Genomic DNA, 21,762 nt, shown 5'->3' on the forward strand with positions numbered 1-21,762 from the left:
TATATTGAAACGGAGTAATGAGAATGAGCTAAAAGAGCGGAAAAAAAAATATGTTTTATATTCACTTTTTCAGGTAGTAGAAGCCACCTTTTTTCACATTGCTTAGAAACTGGTTGATGATCAGCGGCTGCTTGAATAGGGGTCACAATTAAGAAATTACTCATTATACATTTTATGATTTTATGTCCTGTAAGCTATTCGTTATAGTAAAGCACAAAATGCACCCTTCGCAGAAGCGCTGTGAAGGCACTTTTGACAGAAACATACATGTTGACAAAGATGTGTGTGACTTTCATGAACGTATGTGGAGATTGCTTCCGAACACGCTTTACCAGGGGTACTCCCATGCCACGGCCCTGCTGCCGCATACACCCAGACATATAATAAATATGAAGCGTATTTTAACCTGCTCTGGGCCTCGGCCACTGCTGGAAGGCATCCGGACTCCTCCTCACCACGCGCAGTTCCCTCACAGAGCCTCACCACCACCCCCCGCCGCGGGCAGCGCCCTCCGCCGCACCCCACCACCGCCGCCGGCCGTATCCCTCCGCCGCGCCGGGCCCTCCGCGCATGCGCCGGGGTGGCGATGGCGGCGGCCGAGAGGGTTGGCGAGGGTCGGCGGTTGAGTGTTGTGGTCGCTCCCCTCCTGCTGGTCGCGTTGCAGCTGGCGGGAGCCGCTTCGGCCGCCGGCCTGCCCGTGGTCATCAACACCTGGGCGTTTAGGAAGGCGGCGGAGACAGGTGCCGCGGCGGGGAAGCGGGTGGGGCAGGGCCGCTGGGTGCTCCAACGGCTGAGGGGCCGGCGGGGCCCGGGCCGGTGGCTTCAAGGCAAAACACGGCTCTTGGGGCTGGCCGTGTGGTAAGAAGCAGCGGGCTGTGAGCCTGCTGCCGTCACACGGCTCCCCCCCGCCGCCCGGTTCACCTCAGAAACGTTCTTCTGCTAATTATGTGGTGTACGGTCTCCTGTGGGCATTCACGCTGGTGACTGGGTTGTAGCGGTCCCCCTTCCAGTCCCTGAAGGGGCTCCAGGAAGGCTGGGGAGGGACTCTGGAGCAGGGAGGGGAGCCATGGGACGAGGGGGAGTGGTTTTAAAATGAAAGAGGGGAGATTTAGATGAGATATTGGGAAGAAATTCTTTGCTGTGAGGGTGGTTAGCCCCTGGCCCAGGGTGCCCAGAGAAGCTGTGGCTGCCCCATCCCTGGAGGGGTTCAAGGCCAGGTTGGACGGGGCTTGGAGCAACCTGGGCTGGTGGGAGGTGTCCCTGCCCAGGGCAGGGGGTGGAACTAAGTCATCTTTAAGGTCCCTTCCAACCTAAACCATTCTATGATTTTTAAAAGACTCTTGGCTATTTTACCACTGTTGTGTTCGAAATAACGCCATATGACAGAAGCCTTATTAGTGAAATGGGTTACCTGTAAAACTTTGCGTAGGTAAGAAGTGAAATACAGCCATGAAAACGGCAAGGCCCTTGCTTTGCAGATTTTGAAGGCTTGTGTTAAGGCTGCTCGCAGCAGTAAAGGTAATAGGAGTTGGAGCAGTACTCCTCACCGAAGCTTATAATAAAGACAAACGTATGTGGAGTGGATGCTGGTATTAAGTCTTGCTTTTTGCCTTGGTGCGGGCGGTCTCATGCAGTTGCATGCAGCATTTGTGAAGATGAAGCTTCTTGAGATGGTTGGGACGATGTAATGGTTTAATTCTGCCAAAAAGCGCTGGGCTGTAGGCTGCAGCCGCTGCTGCCCTGGTCTGGGTCTGTCAGGGGATGGAGCACCAGAGCCAGCGCAGGGAGGAGGGAGCAGGACCACAGCCCTCAGTGGCAGCGAGCTCAGGCTTTTGAGGGCTCCTTGTTATAACTTTTTTTTTTTTTTTTGAAAAAAAAAGTTTTGCTTCTCCTTCTCCCTCCCTGTAAAAGGCTTTAAATAAGCAGTGGTAAAGTAATGGTTGGTTCTGAGCAGAGGAGTTTATTTAATATATAGAAATTGTGATGATTGTTAGTAAATAACATCTTCCCAGTCAGAAAAAAGCTTAATTTCTCAATCAGAAACACCAAGCAGACCAGTATTTAGAAAAGTAATGATTTACCTTCTTTTGAATATATTTATATTTAGACTTTATTTTACCTATAAGTTATGGTTTACTTTTTTTATCCACTTATATAGTGCATTTTCGTCGTGTCTATCTTTAAAACATTCTTTAAAGCAGTCGCAGAGACTTTTTTCACTGGTGACATTTAATTATTTGTGTTGATTCCAGCCTGGAGAGTGTTGCAGTTGGGAGGTTCTGAGCTGGATGCGGTTGAGAGAGGCTGTGGCCAGTGTGAGATTGACCAATGCGATGGGAGCGTGGGGTACGGAGGAAGCCCAGATGAAAGTGGAGAAACAACACTGGACGCAATGATTATGGATGGGTAAGAAAACCACATGGAGAAAAGAATGATCCCTGTGATTTTTAGCACACTTTAATGAAGGATTGTTACAGAGATCTTGTTGGTTTAGGGCTGACTATGGGACAAGTTATACGTTAACTTGTGCAACTAGGAAAAATGCTTATCTAATTGGTGGCAGAGTAGCTAAGCATGTTTCTTATTGAATCTTTACATGTAGTGCAGTGATCAAGCTCTAGATGTAACAGTTGCAAAGCAGATGCTTTGCAGCATTATAAGCTTTCCCTTTACATTAATTTCATAAATATTTCACTTCTGGGGCAATTGTCTTCTGTACTTTATTTACCATTTAGATCTGTCCTGATAAAAAGGTAATTGCAAGTGCGTGGCTCATGTTATGAGTTTATCAAACAAAATAGTTACTCTACTGAAAATATTAGTGTGCATGGAGTTACTGTTGCTTGAGCAAGATCCCCATGCCTGTGAAAGGAAACAGTATATATTTGAAGCTTTTCCCTACTAGTGTGATACCATCTGTCTATGGCATAGAACAATTAAAGCAATATGTTAAAGGAGCAAACTTTCTAATTTAAATGAGAAGAGATTTTGTGTAATAAAAAGTGTACAGTTATTCTTGCATTTTTAATAAGTTTTAAATATTTCTTGTTTTCAGCAACAGTATGGAAGTTGGGGCAGTTGCGGATCTCAGACGGGTAAAAAACGCAATTGGTGTAGCACGAAAGGTCATTGAATACACTAAGCATACATTACTAGTGGGAGAGTCAGGTAATTATTCCTTTAACTGTTTCCAAGTCATATCTTCTTCTTAAAATGCTTCCTGTAAAAATTGCTATATATTAATCCTGGTAATATAGGTGGAAGGATTCCCTGACAATCAAATGAATCTAGTCAAATCATTCAGAAGTGTTTACTGTCTTATTACCTGTATATGAATTAGGTTTTAGTCTGTTATTTGCACATGAAAGGGAAAATACAGTTTTATGGTCTTTCCCCCAATTTAACAGCAAATATTAATTTGTAATCCCAAGGCTTTGCTGGTACCACTAATGTCAAAGGAATGATTTGATACAAGACACTATAGAAGCTGTTAGATGTAAACATTTCGTCTAAAACCATGGAGTAACTTTTTCTAAGGAGTGACAGAATTAATAGACACAATTAAATTTTTCTATTTTAGTATATATTGAACACGATTACTGTCTTTCATAGTTTAAAAATATTAGTGAGAACTTGCATGTGAAAAATTACATTGGGGGCTCGACTCTTAGGCACAACAAAAGAGCAAACTGGAGGAATAGTTGAGCTTATAAAATACAAGCTGCTGGTGTTAGAATAATACTGGTTTCAAGAGAGATGTATGTTCCAGGGAAGTATATGAATAGTGTGCGGAAGGTTATTTGGCTCACAGTTAAGGACTTCTAAAACATATGTGCCTGCTCAGAAAGAAATGTGGAGATAAGTGTGGAAATTGAATTCTGAGCATTAAGGGTGAGGCAAGTGCTTTGAAATGGGTAAGAAAAGATTAAAAGATTCTTAAAGGAATTAATGTGTACAGAATGATAGAAAAATAAGTCCAACAGCAGTTTTTTGATGGAGTAAAGTAGGGCAATAGAGAGAGGTGAAGGCGGTGTTTGACAGAAGGTCTGAAAAGAGAGAGATGGATTTGCAGATTTCTGTTTAATTCAAGCAGTTGGCCGTGATTGGGTTACAAGAGGGTTTGGTAAGAGAGATTTCACAGATGATGCTGAAAAAGAAATTCGTCAGGTGTTAAATAGAGGAGGAGGAAATGCTCATAGTACTCCTTTCCCCGTCATTGGTAGTTATCAAAATATTTTTAACTTTTGATCGGTAGAATGAGCAGAAAAGATAAGGAAGATGAAGAAATAGAATGATTAAAGTGCTGATTTAAAGTATATTTTCCAGCCTAAGAAGATAGCTCTTTGCATAATGCAGTCACATGGACAAGGCTGTTACGCTGAGTCCTGGCTGTCAGTGAGAACTTCCTCAAAAGAAACTGCGTAGTAGTAGTGACAAAAGCAAGACAGGAAAGCTGAAGATATATATGAGTAAAAATTGGAGATGGTGATAAATGTTAGTGAATGAATCAAAGCAGTGGAGCAATTGAGAAAGAATAATATTTCTTGTGAAGGAATGTATTTTCTGTGCAAGTAGGAAAATATTGGATAAAGGAAACTGTAGTTGTCTTTACCAGGTGAAGATCGATAAAGAGAAAATAGAGCTATAGCTTCAGAAGAATACATTTGAATATTCAAATCAGTATGTGAGAGAAACGACAGTTTATTTCTGAATAAAAATATTTACATTTTCACCAGAAAAAGCTAGCTAGAATAGTAAAACCTTTTCATATAAATATATATAATCTCTGCAGGCTTTTTTTATTCAAGCTGCAAAATTGCTGAAGTTACTCCTTATTCTTTTCCCAATAACTAAACTGCACTTTTATTTGAATATATTTAGTGATATAATCCAGGAAGGTCTGCTTGTCTCCTAAAATTTCATTTCTATGAGTGGTTGGCACTAGAGAGGAGAAGGCAAGCTGTGGTATGCATTAATTTTGTTTAGTTGATCATTTTTAAATGTGTGACCAGTATATTGTTCCTGGCAGTAAAGTTTTAATGAAAGTAACATGAAATTTTTGTTTTCAGTGTTAAAAACACTGACGGCATCTGTTAGAGTGCCATGACTCCTGAATAGCCTTCACAGTTCTGTTTACTTTGACTCAAAAGATTGAAGTACAGGTATTTTAAAACATTTGGTACAAAGAGAACTTAAGGAAGAGGATGTATAACAGAATCACGCAGTGGTTGAGGGTGGCAGGGACTTGATGTCTTCTGGTTCAACCCCCCTGTTCAAGTAGGGCCACCTAGAGCTGGTTGCCCAGGGCTGTGTCTTATGGCTTTTGAATGTCTCTAAGGAGGGAGACTCCACAACCTCTGGGCAACTCAGTCACCCTCAGAGTGCAGAAGTGTGTCCTGCGATTCACTCTGTGCCCATTGCCTCCTGTCCTGTCAGTGGGCACCACCGAAAAGGGCCTGGCTTGATCTTCGTTACACCCTCCCTTCAGATATTTTTATACAGGTCTTAGAAAACCAGCACTAAAGGCCATGTATACTATGTAGAAGTGAGTCTGGTGAGGGACATTTCAGTGCAGAATGATTACAAGTGAGGAAAAAAAGGAATTATTTTGGTTATTATCCACCAAGAAATTTTCAGATTTGCCTCCAACAGATAGTAAAGTTTCATGTGTGCCTGACCTTTTCCCTTTTTGTCCTAGCAATTGATAGGCCAGTAACTCAAGTAAAAAGTTCAGAGAGTAAAAGTGATGAACTCTGCTTCCTGGAATAGAAACAAGGCTTCAAAAGTCATGAAAGAATGACTAACAAACATGTACAAGCACATTCTTACCTTAAAAAGAAAAAAAAAAACTACAAAAAAATCACTGCCTGTTTGTTCTAGAAATGGGAAAATAAATATCTGTTTAATTGAAGCTGTCAGTCGTCTTTTCCTCTGAGTGCAAAGAAACTTTAATTGTGTCAGTTTTTGAGAAAAACACAGAAGAGAGGTCCAGAAATAATTGAAGGCCATTCTAAATGCTTGGACTGGAGAAGCTTGTTCAGCTGTGTGTCATAGTGACATTATTATCAAGGATTGGTAATATAAATTCAAGCTTCGGAATCTAGCTACAGTATCTGTTACTAGGTAATGTTAAAGGTATCTACAACTAAAAGATGAAAGAACAGTTGATCTTTTCTTTTCCCTTTCCCTGACTATAAAAGCCATTCTTAGAAGTGCAGCATTCTTTCATTGCTTGTTGGTATTTCTTTTGCTTCCTTGATACATACTATATTAATTTTCAAAGCAAGGAAACGGTCACTTTTAAAGGAATAAGTGTACTATGATGTGACTGATGGATTGATTTCTGCAAGTATCAGTGTTTTAGTGGCAAATGTTGTGCCGCTATGTTAATTACATTTCATAAAAAAACTAGCTATTACACTATCATTTTTGTATTTATTTATTATTGTATCATCTATTTAAATATTTTATTATTTATTTAAATATTTCTGACACACAGACAGCCCGGGACACTCTTGCTCCAGGTTATTTGTGTCCAGTTGATTAACAGAGTTTAATTTGTTTCTCTTTCAATGGGAAAACTTACACGTGTTAACATAGTTATAGTGAATTGAGGAAATTTGATATTGCCAGTGAAGGGAGAGTTTGTTACTGCAGTTGTGCATCACTGTGATGGCTGATACCGCTCCCTGAAGAGATATTTCTCATTTCCATAGAGAATGTAGAAATTCTTGATTTCTAGATAACATTACATGAAGGCATTATCATAAAATATATTAAAATGTGAATAAATTAATGCGTTTGGTTTTGGTTTTGCTTTTCAAGCCTCCCTGTTTGCTGTAAGAATGGGGTTCCCGTATGAAGATTTAACTACCCAGAATTCTCTCTCTGTGTATTCCAAGTGGCTTAATCAAAGCTGTCAGCCAAACTACTGGAAGGTACGGTGCTGTGGTGGTGGTGGAGGGGGTGGGGAGGGTTAGGAAGTCTGTAATGCGGCATTGCCTCTGCCTTTCAGCTTGCTTTGAAGTTGAACTTGGAATTACCAAGCATTTGGTAGACTTGGCTATAGTACGGGTCTAGCTCTTATTTCTTAGGTCCTGCTGGTTTTGACCTTGCTGCAGTAGCATTTTGGCGTGGGAATTACATTTTATTTTAGCTTTAAATTTCATAGAATCATAGGGTTGGAAGGGACAACCTGTCCTGGTGCGGGGGGTTATTCCTCCCCAGGTGCAGCACCCTACACTGGCCCTTGTTGAATTTCATAAGGTTCCTCTTTGCCCAACTCTCCAGCCTGTCCAGGTCTCTCTGGATGGCGGCACAGCCTTCCGGTGTGTCAGCCACCACCCCCAGCTTTGTGTCATCGGCAAACTTGCTGAGGGTGCACTCTGTCCCCTCATCCAGGTCACTGATGAATATATTGAAGAGGACTGGACCCAGTACTGACCCCTGGGGAGCACCATTCATCACTGACCTCCAACTAGACTCTGTCTTTCAGCCAGTTATCTATCCATCTTACTGTCCATTCATCAAGTCCACTCTTCCTAAGCTTCCCTATGAGGATGCTGTGGGAGACTGTGTCGAACGCCTTGCTTTGGACAGGACAGGAAACAGGACAGAAATTTGGACAGGACTTCTCAAACTAAACAAGCAGTGTGTGTATTTTTTTGATGCATGTATTAATTTCTGAAAGAAAATCTTAACAGTAGCAATTAAGGTTCTTAAATAGTTAAGAGAGGCTTTCTGCAGACCTCTGAACACATTGGATTGGTGCAACTGTCTGTTAAACTTGCCTATTGTGGTGAAGTTGGTTTTTTATTTTGGGGTTGGTGTTGCAAATTTCTACGTGTTTGTACACTGATACTGACTTGACAATTATATCTTGATTCCACATTAGTAAAACAAGCTCAGTTCATCTGGTAGGTTTTTTTTAGCTTGCAAATTTTCCTCATTTGCTGAAGAATGAGCTTTTTTTTTTTTTTTGACCAGTCAGTTGAGCAAAGGAAAATCTTTAATTCGAAGTAGGAAAAACTTCTAAACGTATAATACCAGAAGTCAGTCTTTATTCTTCAAGTGAAACAACTTGCGGGATTTCGGTACAGCTGTATAATTTAAGCATTGGGCATCTGATGCGTGTTTAGTAGATTATAGGTATTGATTGTAGTATTTTTAAATTTATGTGTAATGAATAATGATATATTATTCATGCAAATGACAAAATAATTGCAGAATGTGGTACCAGACTCTTCAAAATCCTGTGGACCATACAAACGGCCTGAAAAAGTGACTTGTAAAGAAGAAGAGACCATCTCACAAAGAAGTGTTCATAATCATGATACTATTGGTAACAACTTTTGGTAACTCTGATTCTGATTTATTTTTTTCTCATTCTCCTACAAAGTACATCATACTGAGTTTAAAGCAAAGTATTTCATAATAGGCATTACTTCCTATTTATAGTGGTTTCGAGATTCTGTTACTTATGTAGTGCCTAAAAGTGGGATTTGTTTTTGTTTTTCCGGTGCACTGGCTGCACAGCCACTTGCTTCATTTTTTACCCTTAGCTGTTTGTTCATTACCCTGCTGCTTTTCCCTCCCATAATTGCTGAGGCAGCTATGGATGCTTAGAAAACTGATCAAGGTTAAAGATAATTATTTTTATCTTGATTATGATTAACTTAGGTCAAGTCTCCCCTGAAGCTGTTGGGTCAACTTAAAAGACTTTGCGGTGGTGCAAGAAATGAGTAAACAGTTAGTCCTGTTGCCAGCCAAAAGCAATGTTTGTTGAACAGTCCTTAAACTTATAAAGTTTGCTTTCGTTTTTCTTCTGCTCCGGCTTTTGACTAAATCAATATATTTTTATAGAAACTCTTATGCTTAAAACAGGTTAGCAGTAGTAGTCCCAAAAACTTCTAAGAGCTTACTGATTGAGGACTGCTAATTGCTAAGCCTGTAAGCTGATTAATGAGCAGATCAGACAAAGGAATGAAGCGGTTACAGATTCATGTCTTTCAAAGCTTTATACTTCGTAGTTTTGAAACTTGCACTTTTTGGTTTATTCTGGATTGTTCTCAGTTTAGCAACTCAGAGCTTTTTGCCTGACAGTATTTGCAATACCAAGAATTAACAAGTTGTTTCAAGTGTGAATCTTTCTTCTTTGCTTCCAGTCCACCCTACTAATAACCAATTAATGTTCTACAGAAGTCAGGCAACGTACCAAATTCTTCAGTTGGTAGGTAGCTTTCATTTCTGGGATATACGGTCTTCAGTATGTGCTAGAAAACTCAGAAATTGTGGAGTGTCAGGATGAGAAAGGAGTGTGCTAAATACACTTCAGGAATTGATGTGTCATTATGTAGTCTTAAGCTCTATGGTAGTAAATGACGGTGCTTACATTTGTACTGCAAGTTCTCTCATCCCACTGTTTTATAGATGAATTGGCTGATGGTTGGACTAGATGATCTGAAAGGTCCCTTCCAACGTAGACAATCCTATGATTCTAAATGTCTCCTTGACTAACACATTGTGAGAAGAGTCTTCATTTAGAAATTTATCATTTATGAAGTTGGTAGGAACTGATGCCCTTCCAGTCCTTTCGCAGGGGCTAATAGTGGCCATAGAGTCGGTGCCTCTATGCTTTTAGCTTCTACTGGTCAGGAAACTTTTCCACGAGAAGGAGGTATTGCTTAGTGAGGTCAGAGAACCACAATTCAGCTCCTTGAATTCTGCTTCTTGGCTCTCACTTTGTCCGGGAGTTTGATGCCAGCAGCAATTTCTGCCCCCTTAAAGAAGTGCAGTCTTGCCCCATGGAGAAGCAGCTGATCGCAGATCCTGTTCCAATGGCAATCTGGGCTTCTCTAATGTGAGGCAGCGGCTTCCTTACCAGCACAGAATTAGCAAGGGGTAGGCTCATCTGCATGTTTGATTGCCTGTTGTGTAATTCTTATTACTTTGGTAGGCAGTGTGTCACCTTCTGCCAAATTTAAGCTCATCCCACTGACTCTTTTTTTTTTTTTTTTAATCTCCTTCAGGCACCATTGATAATTTCCAAACTTTGTCATTCTGCTGGTGCAGGGTGTGGTGACACCAGGTACTTGTTCTCCACTGGTTAACGTAGGTGTGTATCAGAGACAGTGGCTGCTTGGGCAGCAGTAATGTACAGCTCTGAACAGCGTAGCACTCACTGGTTTAGATTCCTTTTTGAGCTCTTGTAATACATGCAGAACTTCTCCAAATGTGTTTTAAAAAGAACGTGTTTTCTTTAAGAGTAGGACTTTTCTGTATTTCAGGATATCGGTAACTTGAACAGTCTGGGTATTGAGGTTCTGTTTGATAACTGGAGTGCCAATTTGATAAATTTCTTAGGGTGTTTCTGAATATGTTTCATCTCTGTTGAAAATTTTAGGTATGGTTGTAATTGGTGTGAGCGGAACCGTTGCTTCTGGGACATCTACTAATGGTGCAATCCACAAAATCCCAGGGTTAGTATCTCTGGTTTTACAAAAAAGCGTTCTTCCCACCTCACTTCCTATGTTAAGCTTATGTAAAGGTTGTATGTTTTAGACTGCAATGATCACAAAATGACCTTGCTTATTTCTGGGCACTGCCGTAAATCCTAATACTGAGAAACTGATTCAGCTGCAAGGTGATTTGTGTTTGGCGGAGGAAATGTTTGGTTTTCAGTTTGCTTTATTCGCCCTCCAGAGACACAAATGACTGGCACAGTTGTGAGGCAACTTGTAAGGCGAGGCACCAGAGACAAATAAGCACTTTGGAGGGGCGGACAATCTCCAAAGAAATGTACATAAAATCAGAGCCCCAGGCCTGCATTTTGTCTTTAAGATTTTTTTTCTACCCAGTTAGGAATCCTGTCTGTCAACCAAGTTGGGCAACTTCTGGATTTAGCAACAAGTTATTGAATGTAGTAATGTCCCCAGCTGCTTAGTGTTGCCTGCTGGCTAAACCTTACTGCCCTAACAGTCTAATAACAAATATTTGTGCATTGGAGGTGGATTAAGCCGCAGGTCAGGCAGGTTATCACAGATCACTTTAATCAGTAGTTTTAAGACAAGACTTCTGACTGCGGTGGGGTGACCTCATTACCTGTGCTGGTCTCTGGGGTTAACACTGACCCACCTGGATGCAGTACAGTCAACAAAGTTAAAAGTGGGCCCAAGTCATAAGAACGTGCCAGTATCAAGCCAAGAGATATTACATTAATGCAGTCACGCTGGAATTAGTAAATTTCTACAGTTTCTACTTTTTTAGTTTGTTTTTTTTTTTCCTGTTGTTCACTACAGCCGTGTAGGAGATTCTCCGATAGCTGGAGCAGGATCCTACGCAGATAGTACAGCCGGAGGAGCTGCGGCCACTGGGGACGGTGACATCATGATGCGCTTCTTACCCAGGTTTGTCCTTAGGGCAGACTTTGCTCGCTTCCCCTAGCAAAATGTGAACTCAGCAAATGAAGTAATTGATTAAAAAGGCAGTCTAATTTACTGGCTGCTGAAGTGGGAGTAAAGGAAGGAAGGGAAGGGGAAAGAACAGCAGCAGAATCGAGTCAGCCTTATGATCTGTATTAAAAGAAGTGACTTCTTCAGTATCTTGGTGACAGATCCCTTAACACTGCCAAGCTGTGAGCGAACAGGGAGCAGGTAACGAGTGTATTCCCAACCTGGATGCTTTTTAACAGAACTGATTAGCTTTTTCTCCTCCAAAGTGTTCTGTTGTGTGGGAAATAGGTGTTATAAATTGTAGAAAGCATGAGGGGTGGGTCTGGGATTAGTCAGGAGGGTGGAGAGGTGTCACTGTGACAATCCTATGTAATTGCATCTCATTTGAAACTGGAAGAGGTGGTGTAGTGCTGTTGTCGTTGCATCACCTGTGTAAAATAGGCTGTTCTTACCGCTGAGTCTTGACAGTCATCCTGGTGGGTCGCTCTCAGCAGGAATAAGTTTGGAAGCCCGTGCTGAACGTAACGGGCACCGATGCTTGAAGGAATATATAGCTGTGGCCTTCAGATTACTAGAGTGCTTTTCTTGAAACTCTGGGCACTTATGAATTCCGACTAGCTGCTGCATATTTACAAATGTCCTCAATGAGTTTCAAGCTGTTCCAAGCCAGTCTTGAAATACAAGGCGGTTGACAACTTCATGAATTATCCTGAGGTATCAGATACCAAGAGTAGTAGTGAGCTGAGCTCCGCTATGAGGTTAATCAATAAAAGCTCACATTACAGTTTAGCAGCCTGAAGGATTTGGCTGTAATGCTTAAAACACTTTGTGTTGGCACCAGTGGATTTTAGAAAACAACTCAGACTAGCTGGTTAATCACAGGTTCCTTGTAGATACAGATCTTTCCTAATTCCATGTTATTTAGATATTCCCGCATGAATACAAAGCATAAAATTGACCTCCCAGAAGTGAAGGAAGCGTCAAATAAACTGCAAAATTGATAATATTTTCCAACTGCCTTCTTTGAGATGGTAACATCTTACTGAGTTTTTGGTTAGTGAAGAGACCCCTGTGAAATATAGCTTTATATTCAGATAGTTGTCTTTAGATAATGTGAACGTATTTGATTGTTAGAATAAATCAAAGATAACAGGACGTCTCAAAATGCAAGGAAAGTTCTCTTCTGTGGTACTTTGGTAGCATTTATAGTTAATGCTCTCTGTAGGATGAGTCTTAGTGTGACAAGAGTTGGTCTTGGTATATGCACCTTTCATCAAAACAAAATCTGGTGGTGTTTGCTTGTAAGTTATGCGTTATCTTTTAATCTTCAGGTTCTGAAAGAAAATAACAACGAAAGTAAATTTTTTGCCACTGAGGACATTTTGGAAATGCAACTGATTCATCTCAGGCAATGCCCACGTAGTCATTTGTCTAATGATACTGTGGCTACAAAGGAAGTTCATTTTGATTACTCTTTCATTTAGACTAAGAATTTTTTTTAAAAGTGGCTTGCAAAAAATTTGAAAGGGGCTCAGAGTCTTGATCAAAACATTGTACCTTCATATTCATGAAGTAAAGAAAAACCGTCAATTTTGAGGTTTTCAGAAACTTGAGGTTTTTTGAAAGATTTTTTTTTTTAATGCTTACTGAAATCAGTAATTTATCAGTAATGTAATATCAGAGGTCAATTTTCTTCAAAAAATTATCTTGACATTGGCCTTTCTGAAAACTAGTAAAAACTTTTAATGACAAACTTAAATCATGCAATAAAAAATAAAAGCCACTAACTCTTTTAACTGCTTTGTAGTTCTTGAACTGAGCTGTTGCTTAGCCTCTTTCACTGCAAATGATTACTTATCCCAGGCTTGGTCCTGCCTTAGCATGAGAGATGTCATAGATGACACACTGCGGTCCCTTTTAGTCCTGTCTCTAATTACTTTTGATGTAGAACTTGAGTAATAATTACGAATGTGAAGTATGGCTAAAGGTTATTTATCATGCGTTTTCATTATTTAAAGGAATCTAGGTTTCTCAATGGTATTTTAGAATATAGAACCTGACCCTATATAGAACCCTAACTGTCTGGGTGCGGGGTTGGTTTTTTTTGTAGTTATCAAGCAGTGGAGTATATGAGGATGGGAACAGACCCAACAGTAGCCTGTCAGAAAGTTATTTCCAGGATCCAGAAGTACGCTCCAAGGTTCTTTGGTGCCATTATATGTGCCAATACAACTGGAAGTTATGGTACGTATTTTACTCAACAGATAAAGTTTGTTGACCCTCACCAGGTCACAGAAGTATAAACCCAAAGGTGGATTTTAAAGCAGAAGTCTTTAATTATTCTTTGAATACCACAGCAGTACTGGCCATTCAGAATATCAAATGCTGGTTTAGCAGGGCAGCTCCGTCCTAGTGTGGACTTGAGATATTTTAATTTTTCCTCTGCATTTTGATGTCTTCGACTTTCACGAAATTTATGCAAGTCTCAGTAAAAATCAAAAATATTTACAACCTTCATGTGTTTTCCTGGACTGTGTATGATTAATTTGAAGGTTTTAAAAAAGAATGCTTATGCTTCCCCTAGATACGGCATAAGGCAGGGAGAATGTGAATGTTAAGCGTAGCTTCAAAGCAATGCGAGATCAGTCTTTGTGCCAGGCATCTCATTAGTGAACTCTCAGATCAGTAGGAAATACAATTTGCTAATCAACATGGCTTATTTAGTTAGACTGCTTATTGCTGTTCTTTGATCTCTTGTTTCCCATAGTTCTGTGTTTAAGAGATTAGTGTTGGAGGAACTCATTAAGTTAATCAGGACTGCGAGAGAACGAGAGATTTTCCTAACTTAACGTTACTGTTTTGAATTGTATTATAAAGGCATTAATTGCACTACAGCAGTCAATGGCACTGTGTTTTTTACTTAAAAATTAAATACTTTCAAGATGTCTTGGGTTCAACAGATTGTAAAAGAATAATTACGCCATTGTAGTAGAATTAGTAACCGGGACTTTAAATGATAAAGTACAATGACAAAGACACTAATCCTAAATTTAGCAAATTATACTTCTTTTTTTTCTTTCTTTCTTTCTTTCCTAGGTGCTGCATGTAATAAAATTCCAGGATTCACTCAGTTTCACTTCATGGTTTCCAGCCCTTTGCTAGGTCAGCCGACTGAGCAAGTAGTAGATTGCATTTAATTTCTTTTGTCCTGTTAACATCTAAACTTAAGAGGAGGAAAGCTCTAAGGTTCCCCGGGTGTTACTTTTTAAATTGGTTGTTCATATTCACTGTTGCATAGTAATAAAAGCACAAAGGTATGTTGATGGTGCAGCTACTACTTCACTGTTTTTAATATCTTCTACATTATTACGGCTTTGTGTAGTGCAGCTAAGCTCATCTCTAGCTTCCTGATGTAATTATTTTGGTAACATTTCTAATTGATTGCAGACTGGTACTATAATCTAGAGCGATGTTTTAAAAACTGACTCTATGTAGTTTGAGGGAAGTGAACATAGTTGCAAAATTACGGTTAGTGCTGACACACTCACATTTGGCATCGGCGATTCATCTCTGTTTAAAAACCTACATCTAAGTGGCTGAAATCGTTGTGCTTCACTACTGAAGTCTCGTAAGTCATGAATTTAGTAGGCATTACCTTACATCCCAACTCAATTTTTAAACTTTTGCAAACCCGACAATCAAACTGTGGTTTTAAATACCAGAAAAAGTTATCTGTTGTATGTTTACTTCCAAGTAATGCCAAGTTTCACCTGCTTTTTGGGGAAAGATGGTCACTGGAAAAATAACTTTCAAAGGGAAACGTGGACGGCATGCAAAGACACCAAGCGTCTAATGGCTCTTACAGTCTGTCTGTTTTCGTAAGAACTAAGCAACCAAAAGTGATGAATTGTAAACATTGAACTGGGCCATCACTTTGCCGTTTAAAAAGGTATTTGGGGCAGAAATCTGGAATACAGGGCAGGGAGCGGGAGGGGCTCTGCCTTTACACGTGAGCCTTATTTTGAGAATATTTAATTGTCTTACTAAGATTTAGTCTGGGTTTTTGAAAAGAAAGTTGCATGCAAATGCTGACGAGCAAGGAAAAGGGGTTGAAGAATAGAGGAGATGATTTCAAAGCTTTAATTAAGAGATATGCAGCATCTCCTTGGGGGCCTTTCTGACTTGTTTCGCAACAGCTGAGAATACGTTTGACCAGAGAGGACATCCAAGCATCCCTGGTGGTATGAGCCTTTCAGGAGCGTTATGTTGACTCTAACTGGATGTGAAGACAGGTGGAAATCTTCCTGTCACCTTTCTTTGTAGTGGAAGTTAAGCTACGAGTCTTAGTCACAGTGATTTCCGTGTCACTAATAGCCCGGACGCTTGCCCTTTAGAGGAGCAGTTGCATACTGAGACCATGACGGTTACCTACAGCTGGGTTTGTCTCTCTCTTTCTGTGTCTAGAGATGCCAGGATTCATTTGTAATAGAACTGAGGATTGTTCCACAGGCATTTGAAGATCTGTTTGATCGTTTTCTTAACTTCGTGGCTTGCATTTGATTGAATCTTTGCTAAACGTGAGCCAGGAAAAGTTGACAGGGGCAAGCGAGTAAAACGAGCATGTCTTGTCATAAACGCTTGAAATATTCTTTGTCTAATTGAATAAAATCATTGGGTAATAAAAACACACCTTCTTTAATGTATCATTTATAAGGTTGTTTAAATGCTTGTGTACTGTGCCTTAGAATGATTGTTGCCTTATGTTCTGAGTTGGTAACTTTAAAAGCTGGAAAAAACGTCCAAGCTTTTTGCCATCTTTAATGGCCTGCTGCTGAATTTCATCAGCCAAGTCATTTATTTAGTGACTCGCCTCTCACTGGACCATTAGAGCATCTTGTAGCACAGAGTTCACAAGCTTTACTCGAAGGAGCTCTTACTGAATATACCTGTAGTGGTTTAAGATGAGTGTTGGGTGAAAAGGGACGAAGCGGTTTTGGCAGAGATAAACCCCCTTGCGTTCTAACACTCCTCACCGAGGTGGGAGGCCAGGTGCGGCTGGGTTTAAATTCTGAGTGATGCCCAATTCAGCACTATCAGTCCAGTCGCGTTTAACATGTACGAAACTATTACGATTTGGATACACTAATAGTGGGCTGCACCTTCCGTCTAGTCGTGCTCCTGAACTAGCACGGCCACTCTCCAGTCTTTGGTTGCCTTCAGTGAGAAACCGAAACGACCGGCTACTTAAACAGTGCAGTTTATTTTAACAAAGGATATACAGGTTCTTAGGATTGCCGGTGATAAACACACTGTCTGCAAAGCACGTGCAAATAAAGATATCGTTAAATATACAAAATGCGTGACAAAGTTGTAAATGATACAGCCTGGCTATAAATGCAGGAGAGAGGTTCTCTAGAGAGATTTCGAAGTTCCCCGAGGAGACCCTCGGTATAATCGAAGTCTTACCCAAAGGCGTCCCTATGGGGGGGCAGAAAGGCTCAGCCCGTCGGCTGGGCCCACAAGTCGGTGACGGAGTTCTTCTCGACTGGTTCGCGATGGTGTCTTCCCTGATATCCCCCCTCTCTCGGGCTATTTTTTATACTATTTTTTTATCTTCAAGGTGGAGTTTGAGTGACTTTAGTCGTACATACTTTTATCATGATTGGTGTAAAATTCTCTCGGTTCACAATTAAAGGTATAGTTTACGAGAAATTCAGGGCGCAGACTCAAGAAGGAGTGGTCGCACCTTGGAGGCGGGTAGCCTTCGGGAGGGAGGTGTGTTTTGGTATTATAATGACATTATAATGAGCAAAGTTCGCACAAAGGACAGCATTTCATCAAGATCTGACAAAATGTTGTCTCAGGGTAGCGAGTAGGCAGCTTATCTGTTCCACAGTAAGCTAGTGAGGCAGCTTATCTGTCTCATGGTACCATCTTGTTCCTGTATCTGCATAAGGCAAGGCCACGGAATAATTACCGTCCGTCCCGTACCTCAGGAGCTTCGCCAGCAGCCTCGTACAGGGAGCCGCAGGTGTTGCGTTCTTTGCGTGCCAGCTGCGGCTGTTTTCTACCTCAGATTTCATACTTGAATGAAATCAAGTATTCATACTTGATTTCATACTTGATTTCTACCTCTTGATTTCATACTTTTCCTTAACGTGTGGACAACGCTGTACTTTTGTATTCTTGGCCAATTTAGTAATTATTCCACAGATGAGTTTTCTACCTCTCCTACCTACGTCCCTTCTGCCACGGCCGCTGTATGGTCAGATGACTCAGGCAGTCAAGCACAAACGGATTAATGAAATCCCAATTCTTGTTACTTTGAAGGTAGCAGTACCTGGAGTCACCAAGTTACGCTTCTCGTTCACTTGCACGGTCCGCTCCTCCGTACGTGAGGCCAAAATTGCTCGTCTCCCTGAGACAGACAGACTTACACGTGCGGTTTCATAATGTAAGTTGCTTTGTCATGCTGAATGAGTTATAAATTAAAGGGTTAGGTTGTGTAAATTACGTTGCTATATTATTAATTTGACAGTATATTAAACGACAATATTTATAAATGTACCATTCTGATGTTACGGAGGGAATTCTGAATTAAAAAAAAAAACCAACCAATGCGCTTAATATTTTGTCTTAAAAATGTTTCTTTAAAGGTTGTTAGTAGTAGTGCGGTTCTCTTCTGCTCAGCAGACACATGAGGTTTCTTAAGAAAGCTTTGTACAAGTCCAAATCCTTCCCAAAAGTAAGCAAAAGCTCTACGACAGTTTCTGCTGTGGTTGGGGGGGGGGGGGGGGGGGGAAGATAAAAATTTTACTGTTTCTGATTTCAAGGAATTTTGTATTTTTAAATTTTTACTCTCAGACTTTTATTACAAAACACAGAAAAAACGTCTGCAGGAGATGAGTATTTGCAAGTCGGTGGTCCAGTTGGATGCATCCTGTCCGTAAAGTTGCGGGGGGTTTTTAAAGTCCAGCTGCGTTTTAAGTTCCCTAGCGTCTGGGTAGCCGGCTTCTTTCTGTTTCTGAAAACCTCTGACCAAATTACCGCCTCCTCCGTGTGGACAGGACAAGAGTCGGAGCTCAGTGCTCTGACTAATGAAGCCAACGGTGCCGTGTTTGTACGTGCCGCGGGATTGTTCTCTAATCAAACAATGGGTACGACCCTGGCGATCTTTGTACGTGCTTATCGAAGAAACCTTCCCTCTCGTTCCGCTGTTTGTAGGTTACCACCGAAATACCTCCTTTCATCCCAAACTGCCTCAATCAGGGATAATTCAGATTTGCAGAGAATTCAAGGTTGGTCTTTCAGGTGGAATCTAGGAGTAATACTGGCTAAAGTGGAGAGGCTCTATCGTCCCTTCACAGGGTAAACACAGCAGTGGTGCCGATTGCTTCTTAACTCAGAAATTCTGAAACCTCCCATGAATTAGCATTTTTATCTGCCGCACGTTTCCCGACCGCTGAGGAGCAGCGCAGAACTGATAAGTTTCCTACTTTTGTTACGTATTTAATTCTTTATTTTTTTTCTGAAGGATTTAAAGTAATCAACGAAGTAAAGCATCATAGATTAGAAGAGTGAATGTAAGAAGAATTATAAACAAGTCTAATTCATATGGAGTCGGGCGTGTTTTGCTAATGTGGTGGTTACTGTAGCCTAATTTGTATGGTATAAAGTAGAAAATAAATGACGTTGGAGGAGCTGCGGAGTTAACGAAGCGTTGAATTCAGCCGGTACCCCTTCTTAGGACTCTGTGGACGTGAAAACTCCTGCAGTCTCACTCCTCAGCAGGACTTCCGACCGTTTGTGTTACAGCTTCGTGAAAGCTCTAGCCCCCGAAATGGGTTTTTAGGGGGTAAGATCGCTTTGCCGCCTGGGCTTAAGGACGTTAACGGCCTTTACGTGACTTCTGGGGAGCTGCTTGTCCCTGCGCCCTGCGTCCCGTTGCTGGCCGTCACCGTTGGGTTCCAGCACGGGCAGGCGAGGGGTGCGCGTTGGCGCTACAGCGTTGCAGCGGGGGGCGGAAAATCCACAAAAAACAAGTTTACTGAACAGAGAACGTACAGCTTATAGCGCAGTGCTGGGGACCGGGTTATGTTTTGAGCTTTGCCTTTCTCTGGAGAAGGACTTTGCTGCCCCGCAAGGGGTGGTTCTACCCGCGTCCTCCGGTTTGCGTTCTCTCTTCAGCTGCGCAATTGGCTGCGGTGGTTGCGCGGCTCCACAAAACGGATCAGCTTCTTGGTCTGGCTGAAAAATTAATATCTTTTTTTTTTTTTTTCCCTTCTTTTTTTCAGAGGGCGAGTAGGCCGGCTGCTCTCATTCAGCGTGCAGCCACCCAGCTGCTGGCGGCAGCGCCAGGCCGACCGCCGGGACGCGCGGGAGGGCGCTGAGGAGCACAGGGCCTTACCCAGCCGGTGACGGCACGGACTTCGATCGGCAGAAGCAGACTCTTCTGAATATTCCTGCAGACTGAAGGAAGGTGACTGTCTTCTTCATGGGTTTCACAATTCAGCCCTCAAGCTAGATGCCCATCCTACTGTTTCTCCTCCATAAAATTCGGTAAAAGACGTGGGAAATGAGGATTTGAATCCAGGACTCGCTACTTGAGGGAGCATTCTCATCAGCAGGCTGCTGTCATGTTCCCCGTATTTTCTCTTCTGTCACGTAAATATTTAATTATCCACCACAGGTTTCCCTTCGTCAGGACGGGAAAGCGCAGAGCCTCCGTGCAGCCTTTTTCTGATGGCCACCTCTTTGTTAAAATGTGAATTTGAATTTTTTCTGGCCGAGGAGGCTTTACAACTTAGAGCCCAGACTCCAGAGCAACCGCTGTTCCCAGGACGTGTTGGGAAAGCGTGAGCGCCGTGCACTCGGGCTCCTTCACTGGCTGGTTAATTGAAGGTCACCGTGAGATGAGCTTTGTGTTCGCAGCCGCTGGGGTTGGGGCAGGCTGCGTGTCGGGCTCCCGGGGGGCCGTGTCACAGGGATGTCTGGGGACTGAACCAGGAGGTTTAGGCAAGAGACGAGTGCCGCACGCTCAGCGGAGCCAAGGTAACATCTCCGGTCACCTTCAAGGACAGAGCTGCAGCCCTGCAACTTAATTTGAAAAATCAAGTCTCTTTCAGAGTTGAGAATAGAAGTTTGATGGTGCATAAAGTTGTACTTCTCTAACCATAATGTCGTGCCTCACTGTGACAAACGTACATGCAGATGCCAGATGAAATATTCCAGCCGTTGTTTATAATTGTCATTTATGTACCTTTGGCCAGTCTTCATGGTAGGCCAATCAGCGTCCTACGTAACCATTATGCTCTACTTTGTAGCGGTGATTTTCCCGGGCGTAGCATCTGGGCAGAACGTCGGGTGCGTGCTAGAAGCTGAGGCAATCTGGTGGTACAATAGACCATCTCACCTAAGTGCCTCTGAAGCGTTTCTCACGGTGAATAACAAAATCACGGAACAATACAGAGCTACCGAAGCCTTCGCTCTCTGTGTGCAAAGATTAGAGCGCTCCGTGCTCAGAAAGGGAAAAGGTGCCCTTTCTTGAGGAGATCCAAAAGGGACTCGGGAGTCCGATGTTTTAAACCTTCTGGGGACCTCAGTGCTTCACCTGAGGTGCTGTTTTCTGACTCTCTGGGTATCCCAAACCTCCCGTGCGTCTTTCTGTTAGTGGGGATGCCTAAACCAGTAACTCCTCGTGCTGGGAAGCTCCTCAAGCTGGGGTCGTTCTCACTCTTCTAGCCCCAGGGCCTGACCCGAGGCGGCTGCCGACAGGCTGAAAGCTGCTCAGCAGGTGCCTGGAGCGAGGTCGTGAGCCTGTGGCTTGTTGCACTCGCTTGATCTAACGACCGCGCGATTATATGTGCAACACGAAAATCTGTGTTCGAATAACAACCTGCCTGATTATTCCAGAACTCTGAGGCTGAAGAATCTTTTCCTCCTTATTCTCCTATAAAAAGGAGAAATACAAGAAATATATGGGCTCGTGTTGTTGGCACCGCGTTTGCCGCTTCTCAGCTCCTCTCCGAAGTGCAGGACTGCAGTCCCCTACAGCTTCCCCTGGCAACACCCGCCATGCCTCGTGTGACACCTCACTTCATCTGCAGAAAACCAGGATGGGCTTATTTTTAATCAGTCTAAAAAAGTCTAACAGGACCGGGCTTCACAAGTGCAAAATAACTGCCTTCGTGTAAGAGCAGCCTTTCAGCAAATGCTTTTCTCGACAACACGAACGGGCTCCAAGTGGAACAAAACAGAAGGATTCACCATTAGAGCAGCACAACTTCTCAAAGTTGGGTTTTCATAGCATTGG

General features: G+C 42.1%; 1 protein-coding gene across 3 annotated transcripts; it reads left to right on the plus strand.

The window, feature by feature from the left end:
* Positions 1-555: 555 nt before the first annotated feature.
* AGA (aspartylglucosaminidase) lies at positions 556-21,362 on the plus strand. 3 transcript variants are annotated; one of them, XR_012587140.1, is made up of 11 exons: positions 559-740; positions 2,253-2,406; positions 3,056-3,168; positions 6,826-6,938; positions 8,227-8,341; positions 10,403-10,478; positions 11,298-11,405; positions 13,561-13,694; positions 14,547-14,612; positions 17,781-17,904; positions 19,745-21,362. XR_012587140.1 is itself a non-coding variant. In XM_074588401.1 (10 exons), exons 1-10 carry the CDS (start codon positions 587-589, stop codon positions 19,753-19,755), a joined length of 1,044 nt encoding a protein of 347 aa, XP_074444502.1. In that variant the 5' UTR covers positions 565-586; the 3' UTR covers positions 19,756-21,360. The 3 variants fall into 3 exon arrangements, 2 of the variants coding, with proteins under 2 accessions (XP_074444501.1, XP_074444502.1); XM_074588401.1 differs by lacking the exon at positions 17,781-17,904 and having other exon boundaries at positions 565-740; positions 19,745-21,360; XM_074588400.1 differs by lacking the exons at positions 17,781-17,904; positions 19,745-21,362 and having other exon boundaries at positions 556-740; positions 14,547-16,153.
* The last annotated feature ends 400 nt before the right edge of the window (positions 21,363-21,762 follow it).

This window comes from Larus michahellis, chromosome 5 (assembly GCF_964199755.1).
Source record: "Larus michahellis chromosome 5, bLarMic1.1, whole genome shotgun sequence".
Taxonomy (NCBI): Eukaryota; Metazoa; Chordata; class Aves; order Charadriiformes; family Laridae; genus Larus; species Larus michahellis.